Below are 9,888 nucleotides of genomic sequence, written 5' to 3'. Positions count from 1 at the left end.
TTAATTGATGATTATGTTAGTTTGTCCAAATACTTATGAGCCCTTAAAGTCGGGGGACTGTGTGAAGAAATGGTTGTCATTCCTACACGGTTCATACTACATTTTTGAAAAAAGCCTTAAATGAAAGCTTAGAGTCTGCACTTTAAGCAGGTATTCATTGTTTCATTTAAAACCCATTGTGGTGGTGTACAGAGCCAAAATGATGACAACTGTATCATTGTCCAAATAATTATGGACCTGACTGTATAGCGAAAGTTTGAGCAAATACAACAAAAAGTTGGACCTTTATACCTGACAGCTTTTATTTCACTATAATGAAGCTGATCTGTACCTGGTGTTTGACTATCTGTCCAAGAGCCAAGTTGAGATCTACTTGACATTTGCCAAACAGTTTAAGGTAACTGCTGCTGCCACCCGGCTGAGCCTTGCACTGGATCCTGTTGGACAGCTCCAGCTCGATAAGGCCTGTCTCAAAGCGCACAGCTCGCATGGAAGGAGTGGTGGCGGTCATCTGGATTCCCTGCAAACAAGAAAACGGCATTCAGGAAATTCCTCAAACCTTAACCGACACTCAAAGTGAAAGAAAAATCTCTTGGGAGAAACCCTTTACTGGTTTTATTATTTAAAGCAATGCAAAGTTTGGACAAAAATCTTCACCTGGTTGCTTCAGTCCCTGGGACTGATGTGCTACTTTGAATTTGCGTGCTGAAAGAAACTGAAGATGACATACCTTGAACATGAGGCTGAGAGAATAAAGCAGGATTTTTGGCTTGTCTGCATCTGTTGAGGTGTCATGCTCATTCCACAGTGGGATGGGTTGTTCTCCTCCTGTGTGTATAGAGAGTATACAAGTCAACCTCACAAATCCACAGACTGTTGCGAAGTGCTAGATAACGTGTGATACCGCAGGATTATGTTGTCTGTGTACCTGTGTATGTGTGAGTTCTTATATCTGCTTGAAGTGTCCCAGTGCAACTACATTTAAAGACTCCGCCCTAATGAGAAAAGTTACCTTACACCATTCTCATTATTCTTTACCATAAAACTCCCACTTCTCTTTCTCTCTCTTGGGCAATTACATCGATCAAACTAAGCGAGTTCAACAAATTACTATCAATACTGTTGTGGAAAATGAACATGACTGGATTTGTGTCAGGGCCTTGGGCATTGTTTTGTGATGAAAACAATATTTTTCGTTGACTTAAGCAGCAGCTGTTGGCTACAGAATTCTGTTGGGAACAGTCAGGTGTTTAAGATTAGATTAACTTTATTGATCTGAGAGGAAAACTGGGCCAATACAGCAAAGAAAAGGACATAGTTTTGTACAGGTTTTACAGATACAGAAGTGTGTGTTAGTCTTTAGTACAGTACCTGAAACCTTCTGAATAACCTCGTTGACCTCTTTCATGAAAACCTTTTGCAGGAAGACCAGGTGGTTGAGCAGATCTGTGGTCAGGTTGTGTTCAAATGAACCAATCTGCACATCACAGAAGACAAGTGAGGGGAAGTTAAAATCACCATAGGCTGCTCCAGAAAATTTGCTTTTATTCAGTGCTCTGACATAAACATAACGCCCCATCAGGAGCCTCTGACCTCGGCGACACAGCGCAGGTAGTTGCCTTGGAGGTAGTTTCCTTGCTTCGCTGGGAAGTCGTCGGGCACCCAGCCCTGGTCTGAGTGGCTCTCGTGTTCTTCCATGATGTATTCTCCTGACATGGTGACTGGAGGCAGGGTGAGGCTGGCTGATGGTGGCATGGTGGACATGTCCACTGGGGACACTTTTGACTGGAAACAAAGCTTGTGGTTTGGCAACTCGAAAGTGAAACTGGTTTGTGCACCTAAACACAGGAGAGGTGTTTAAAAAAAAAAAAAATAAAAAAAAAAAGCAGTTATCACAACTTATTATTTTGCAGGGCTTGGACATACCTCAACATTGATATTAAGACTGGCTAATGTTTTTTAAAATTCAGTTTTAAGAACGAAACATCAGATGAGAACAGTAGAATTGGACACATACAGTATGTTTCAGAGGAAAAAGCTCTGTTAGTTTACACCATCACTGAAATCAGTGTCAGATCTCCTCTCACACACACCTGTCATGCCATGGCTCTTCATGCGACCCATTTTGTACTCTGCTTTCAGTGAGGGCAGCAGGGCAGCCCCGATGGTGATGCCATCCATCATGGCGCTAAACTTGAGGACAATGGGCTTCTTCTCAAGGCCTTCGGGGAGCTGAGGGAACTCGTTGGCTTCAATGGGGGTCTGATTGATGCTGGATGCTTTGTCAGAAGGCTGCGGGGTAGGCGTGTCCTCTCTATTAGGAGGTTGACTGTAAGGGGAGAAAGAAAACATTCACCCAGTCAGTCATTATCTACATAGGTGTTGATTTTGAATAAGTGAAGGTGGTGCTCTAAACTTGGAATGAATTGCTTCAGTTTTGTCATTATATCACTCCCAGAACGTATGGGCTAAACTGCTGGAAGTAAAGTACAAACTGAAAGATTGCTACTTTAAATTTGATTCAAGTATGTGTGTGTTATTATGTAGAGTTATGCAGACACTGGCTCATATTTCCGTGAACATCAAATTATAGAAAAGTTGTTTAATATCCCAAGCACACCTACAACTCCATAACATAATTCAGAGTATTACCATGGAAACAGACCACAGACAGGCTTTGAAAGCAGTTAAATGGGGACAGTGTGGATATGCTGCAGTGAGCTGTCACTTATGGAGATGAGGAGTTTATTAAGCGTGGATTACGATCTAATGACAACAGTGTGTTGCATAACAGATTCATTTAGGGTTTTAAATATAGTTAAAAGTCTGCAACACTTCAGAGTCAGTTTTTTAATTGGTTTTAAATGCTATAAATGAGGTTTGAAGTTCTTAAAAAGAAATTTCTCTTCATCAAAATTGCATAATAAGGATTTTTTCCCCATGGAACTAATCCTGTCATGCCTTAAAATGGCATAGACCTGACTTTACACCTATGCCTCCTTTAGTGTGTGTAGATCTATGAATATCCAAATGAGCCCCAACCCTCAGCCACTAGCCTGCAGTTGAGCGTACCTGCTCACCTTTGACTCTGTTAATCAAACACACAAACCTCTGCTTGTAAACAGTAATAGATAACATAAGCCCTCGGCATGACTTCAGTATCAAACAGCTACTAATGCGTTGCTAATATTAGATAAACCTTCCTTGCATGGCCAGTTCTTTAAAAGCTAAAATGAAAGTGAAGCTTAGCCTGCAAATTATCAATACGTAGCTACATCTGCTTCTTCTTAGACATATGGCAAGTTGACGGAACTGGTTCCTTGAGGTTGTCATGTAACAAACCCTGGAAGTCAGAATCAGTATTTTTGAGGCTGTCATTGTCACTAGAGCTGGGTATTGATATTCCATACCTTTAACACCATGTCCTATCAGCAAGTGAGCCTCTGACATGAAACATCGGACACTCTCTGTCCACCCTGGATTCCTTACATATGAAACTTTGTCACCTCATGTAAACAACTAACTTACCTAGCAGCTGTGGTCTCAGTGTAACCGCTGACCAGATGGGTGAGTACGTACTTCCTCATTATTCATATTCACATCAATAATATCGCAGGTGACTTACAGATATTGTTGAAAATACCATACTATATCATACAGCCATCTCCACTTTGTAAAACAAGCAAACTTGCTGGCAAGCTCTGCTACACATACCAAACAACAATTCTTTGTAAAAATGTTCAGCTCCCTAGAGATCTCCTTCCAGTCAGACGCCAGCTCATTTAGGTTTTTGTTGTGAAATAAGGAGGTATCATATAGATAGCTCCTGATTCCAACCTTGTGAATCAGTCATTCCTTGTCCGTTGCGGCGCTTTCAACATGAGTGACAGAAATAAAATAAAAACAGGGTGTCTGGCAAAAGTTTCTCTCAAAACGGCACTCAGTTTTGCACTGTGTCGCGCTACATTGCTTATAGGCAGTTACGAAGGTCCAATAGAAAACAATGCAATCAAACTGATTTAGACACTAGTGCTAGCTAACATCACATCCAGTTAGGGCACATAAGTTATCGACTGAAATAAAACAGTACCAATTAATACTGAAATGTCTCCAGTCAAATGATACTAGCATTCCATCCTTTTTGGGCCAGGAGTCTGATCCTGGACTGTTCCATTTCCCCATTGGACTGGCAAACTTCCTGTTGCTGCCATATCTGGAACCGCTATCATGCCGACAAACGTTCAGGTTAATGTCTGCTTGGTTAGCATGAGCTAACATAGCAGCTAACACATACAACACAGAACCTTTAAACAGCCTCAGCAAACTCACACCAAGCACAGGTAAGCTGTGTATTTGACGGAGTTGGCAGCTCAGTGTGCTGAGATGCCACTAAACGTTTGAAAATATGGCTATATCACACACCGCTGTATTACGTCATGGGTGTTGAATAAAGTGCTCCATTGGTATTAGTATTACTTTAAGGGTACAGGTATTTGTAGTGGTATTGTAGTTTTTAAAACAATAACCAGGCCTAATTGGTACACTTTGGTACATAGTTTCAAGGCAAAAATGCTCAGCGAAGGCGGTGACTGGTTATTTCACTCATGACATGCATGTAGCACATAAAAAAAACATATGGATATGATGACACGTTAAGAATGGATTTTCACTGGAGAGGGTCTTTCAAAGATGGAACAATGAAGTAGACATACACATTGGAGGGCTGGCGGATGAGGTCAGAGATTTGTTTGGAGAGCTGGTGGGAGCTGCGGACCATCATGCTGTGCAAAGTAGCCGGGTGCTGGGGAATGTTGATCATGATGGCCCCCACTTTGAAGACGGCTGCGTTGTTGGTCTTCAGTCCTCGCTGGGCGCTGTACAATGCCTGAGACTTGGCGATGTTGCATTTGACCACCGTTCTGAAACACAGAGTAGACTGGAATGAGCAAAAGGACCTAAATTTGTTTTGTTTTTTCTCCAGGTGATATGGACATATAGATGGGGACTTAAGTGGAATTACTGAGAGGACACCATACAGTCAAACACCATGCAAATTCAGGACAGCATTCAGTTTTCTGGGCACAGGTAAAATGGGCAGCAATCATAACAGTGACACATGTTCCACTATGGATGAAGAAGGTAATGAATTGTACACTATGGCTGTCGAATGCAAGGCCTGACACACACGTTTTTATGATCCTGCGTCTTGTAGCAAGTACACTGTCTACATTCTCAGATGGTTTATGGATGTGTTATTCTGTGACTGGAATAAAATACTGAAATACCAGACTGTAAGTTATTTCAGTATTTTGGCAGACTGTAAACATTAAGGGAAGAATCAAGAATGAAGAGGTTCACAAATACAGAGAAAAATAAAACCAGACAACTTTCTGCTTTTATAAACCAATAAAAGTGACTTCATATACACACACATACACAGTTCACATCTGAACAAAGAGAGTCCTGAGAGTCTGTTCACTGAAAATACAAATGGATGACAGGCGACTCAGACAAATGAAGGATGTGAAATCAGGGCAGCTGTGGTTTGGATTTATGAATGCATGTGAGCCCTAAATGGTAGCAATAACATACAGAAACTCTTGTTTAGCTGTGCTGGTGGGAGATGTTGGGAAATCCTCCAGTCTATGCAAGTAGTTGGAAGAGAAAGCCAAGGAATGTAAAAAAAAGAAGAAGAAGAGCAGAAAAAAGTGTGAAACAGTTCAGAGACACCATAAGGTGAAAACAGTTTTTCACAAGCAAGAACACTGAGGAGCCACTTCAAGTGAAAATGCCTGGATTGAGAACGTAGCTCAAAACTACACTCTTAGAAATAAGGGTTGCAAAAGGGTTCTTCCTGAAGGACTGAGATTCTATCCAGAACCACTTGTTTCTGAAAAAGCCTTTTTTGAAGAAAGGGTTCTTTGTAGATATATCTGGAATCCTCTTAATCAATTTATTGTACTTGACGTGTTCTGCCATAGTTGATATACGATACAATATGATACGATACAATGCAATATGATACGATATGATACGGTATGCTGCAAATGATACGATATGATACGATACCATCCTGGTAGAGTTGAGATCAACTGCATCACTGAAACAGTAAAGAGTATAGAGGTAGTGATTTCACAAAATCTTCACTCCCTAAAAATATAATTGTGAGTCTGGAGTGTTGTGGGTTTTGCTGGACCACATCAGCTCCAGCCCTTTAGGAGCCTCATGTAGCCCAAGGCTGCTGGACTTTGTTCCCTGGGCCCCCAGGCTAAATTGTTGATTAGTAAAAAATTAAAAGGTTCTTGGTACAACTCTGGTAGAACCTCCTGGCTGGGTTCTAGATGAAACCCTTGGAATATAACAGGGTTCATGGTAGGACTTCCTGGGAGGGTTTTAGTTGAAACCCTTGGAATATAAAGAGTTCTTGGTAAAACAAACAAACAAAAAAAAAAACCTTGGGGGCTTCTAGATGAGACCCTCGGAATATAAAATGATTCTTGGTAGAAACTCCAAGGTGGGTTCTAGATAAAACCTTTGGAAATTAAAAGGGTTCTCAAAAGAAACCACTGGGTGGGCTCCAGATGAAACCCTTGGAATATATAAGGGTTCTTGGTAAAAATCCCTGATTGGATTCTAGATGAAACCTTAGGGAAATAAAAAGACTCTTGGTAAAAACCTCTTGGTTGGTTCTAGATGAAACCTTTGAAATATAAACAGGGTTCTCAGTAGAAACCCCTGGGCGGGTTCTAGATGAAGCCCTTGGAATATAAAAGGTAGAAGATTCTTGGTAGAACACCCTTGATTGGTTCTTGTAAACACCCTTAGAAGATATAAAGGTTCTTGAGAGAAACACCAGAGAGGGGTCTAGGTGGAACTAATACACCATGGAAGGGTTTTTTTTTTAGAAGCTTTCATAGATGGTTCTACGTATAACCCTTTATGTTGGGTTCATGTTGTTTCAGGTGGAACCTTATAAAAGGTTATACCATGAACCAAAAAGATTTCTCCTGTAGTGACAAGCCAAAGAACCCTATGTAGTTCTAGCTAACACCTCTATTTCTAAGAGTGCAAAATAAACTATCCTATCAAGGACAACCAGAGTTAAATTTAATGTCAACAGGAAACTGTATCTGGAAGAAACAACTGCTAACACAGCAGACATAATGCTTTGTGACCGAAGACATCTGCATTGCCTGCTGTTGAAAATCTCTTAGTTAATGTCTGCACATTGTCTTTACTTGAAGCAAACAAGGGAGTAGAAAAACATGCCAGTGGCACTACAATCATTCTTACTTACATCTGAATATTGGGCAATTTTATACATCAGTAGCAACTATAAAGTGCCGAGTTGTGTGTGGCATGTAAAAAATTCAAACACACGAGTGCGGCTCAGAGCATACAGTATGAAAACAGGATTAAGTCTCAGTTTTATTTTCACAGTGGGAGAGTCTGTTAAATAGAATGAGATGAAGAAAAAGCTTCTTATTGAAGCAGCAGTAGAAGTTCTAAACTGAATCAAAGCAGCGAGGAGATGCATCAGCCCGCCTCAATGCATGACTACAAGGCTTGTAACCTGATTAGGGTGGTTATGTTTTGAGGAAATTGCTTGCAGTAAAAAACAAAAAAACGCTGTTAAAATTTCCCATCTGGAGAGGAGTCAGTAATTGGCTCCTGCTGAGTGCCAACGCTTGTGGAAAACACTGCCTCTACTTTTTAGTTTAAACTCTTGATTTTACAAACATACTTGACATTAAAGCATCTACAGTATGTAGAAGTTCTGTTGCTGTGTTTTGTGCAAGAAGAAGGTATTCTGCCTTGACCTCACTCAATACTTTGATATCACTGAGTATCTTAAAAAGTAAATAACCATGTTGGTGAAGTTGTAATACCTATGAGCTTAGAAGTTTTCTATCCTCGAGACCACAGTTAAAATCAAATAGCTGTTCTCTTAGGTAACACAAAAATAAAAAATATTGAATCAAAACACCAAAGATCATTATTAGTGATAATTAAAAGTTTTTTAAAGACTAACTTTAAACAGCACAGGTTAGGATCAATACACTGTTAGTTGCTATCCAGAGAATTTCTTTCAAAATGAGACATTAAAAAACCTTCATTAAAACATTAAAAAAATAGTTGTTATACCACAATCCTGATTAGCAAAAGTTAAAGAGAATTTGTACTTACTGGATGTTAGGAGTTATGCCCTCCAGTAGGACAATATTTACCCCTCCTATGTGAGCCGATGCACACGTCTCAGTCATTTTCTGGTGCAGGATATCTGTGGACACCAATAAAAGAAAGATTACATCAAACAGAACAAACTTGTATCTATCAGGAATTAGCTGTTTTTGCAGAAATAAAATGAATTATCTTTTGGAATCAATCATTCAATCAAGAGACAAGGGCTTCCTTTTGGAATTTTAAACCTTATAACTCTTAAACAGAAAAATAGATCCTAGAAGTTTCAGGCCAAAGACTATAATTGTTATTATCAAAATTGAATTTATTGACCAAAGGCTCTGATGCTAGGTTGATGTCGGACAGCTCTGATAGTTCTCATCTTCTTTGTGTTTTCATAACAAATCAAGGAAATAAGGTTAGTGTAGGCGATCTCAGAACCCATCAGCAAACGGTCTGACAATGCTAAGCCTCTGAGAAAATATTTCTGGAGATCTGGTATAGCCAGCGAATATCTGGGCCAACACTTCCTCTTCTGTGTGCTGCTCATTGTTTCCAGTCCAATTAGCAACTTGAGACAGGTCCAGATAATATTTTGGTTAATCTAAATGAACAGATATTTGCAAATGAGTGAAGATTAAAAAAGAAAAGCTTAATCATTATCAGATGATAGCCAGTGGGTTCTGGCTCTCTGTTCTCCACACAGACTGTTAACCTGCAGGCAACCAAAGCCTGCTCAAATGTGATTGGTCAATAGTATCCGGAATACAAATGGAAAGCAGAAAATTTGCTACACCTAAATCTTGTTCTGCTACCTATTCTCCATACATTTTCACATGTCTGAGTGATTAGAGCAAGGGATTGACTCGCTTTTGGAGCCAGACTCAAGTGGCTATCAACCAGCTGCAGTTTTTGGCACTTCTACTTCGGCTTCATTTTTCAGCCCAGACTGACCAAGTTGAAAAATAAATAAAACACACTAACATCATTTAACACCCACACAGATCTTGACCTCACCTTTCATCTTCTCCTTCAGGGTGAAACTTCCATGGATCTTCTTCAGCTCAGCCTCCATGGTCAGCCCACCAATGTCAGCCTCCAGGTGGGTACGGTTCACCATGCCGATGCCGAACACTATGAGTGTGACGTGCTGTGGCTCAGAGCTCACCAGGCTACGCCGCCGCCCTCCTGCGCCAGGGGGCTTGTTAGGGGTGGTGGGTTCCTGCTGCTCGTTCTCAAAGATCACTTTACAGAGCGGCTCTGAGGGCCGACGTCCGCCTTCTGCAGAGAAGAGAGAGGAAGCAAAGTACACATGTAAAGGAGATGTTCAGATGGGCTGGAAGGTGGGCACAATGTTTCCACAGGAACGTGTTCTGCCACCATAAACACCGTTAGCAGCTGTAATGGCCAAATGAGCAGCAAGGCAAGCTAGCTAATGTTAGCTCCCTCACGACCTGTGATGATGCACAGTGCAGCGCAGCCAGAAAACTAGTGGAGACAGAATTTGGGCAGTAGGCATGTTTCCACATGCTAATGTGGCTAGCTGGCTGCCTGCTAGCAAAGCCAACAAAAACTAAAATAAAAGGCAAACTTTTACATCACAAAACATTAAAATTTCATCACTTCTGAATGGACAGCATTTTAAAATGTAGCCCTACAGCTCACTGAGTCACAGGAGCACTAGACTAAAAAGACAGGCCTCCTGTA

At 40.8% G+C, this 9,888-nt stretch overlaps 1 protein-coding gene across 10 annotated transcripts in view; it reads right to left on the bottom strand.

The window, feature by feature from the left end:
- Positions 1-9,888, bottom strand: part of kiaa1109 (KIAA1109 ortholog) — a 114,175-nt gene that overhangs the window by 42,124 nt on the left and 62,163 nt on the right. For all 10 annotated transcript variants that reach the window (XM_050061739.1, XM_050061742.1, XM_050061744.1 and 7 more), the window contains exons 50-57: positions 9,199-9,462; positions 8,188-8,281; positions 4,713-4,919; positions 2,094-2,329; positions 1,594-1,838; positions 1,372-1,477; positions 731-828; positions 332-520 (exon numbers count right to left, since the gene is read on the bottom strand). In XM_050061739.1, coding sequence (XP_049917696.1) covers positions 332-520; positions 731-828; positions 1,372-1,477; positions 1,594-1,838; positions 2,094-2,329; positions 4,713-4,919; positions 8,188-8,281; positions 9,199-9,462 — 1,439 coding nt within the window. The remainder of the gene's footprint in view (positions 1-331; positions 521-730; positions 829-1,371; positions 1,478-1,593; positions 1,839-2,093; positions 2,330-4,712; positions 4,920-8,187; positions 8,282-9,198; positions 9,463-9,888) is intronic.

This window comes from Epinephelus moara, chromosome 14 (genome assembly GCF_006386435.1).
Source record: "Epinephelus moara isolate mb chromosome 14, YSFRI_EMoa_1.0, whole genome shotgun sequence".
In the NCBI taxonomy this organism is placed as follows: Eukaryota; Metazoa; Chordata; class Actinopteri; order Perciformes; family Serranidae; genus Epinephelus; species Epinephelus moara.
The sequence above is the reverse complement of the archived record's forward strand: the minus strand, read 5'-3'. Positions and strand labels throughout refer to the sequence as shown.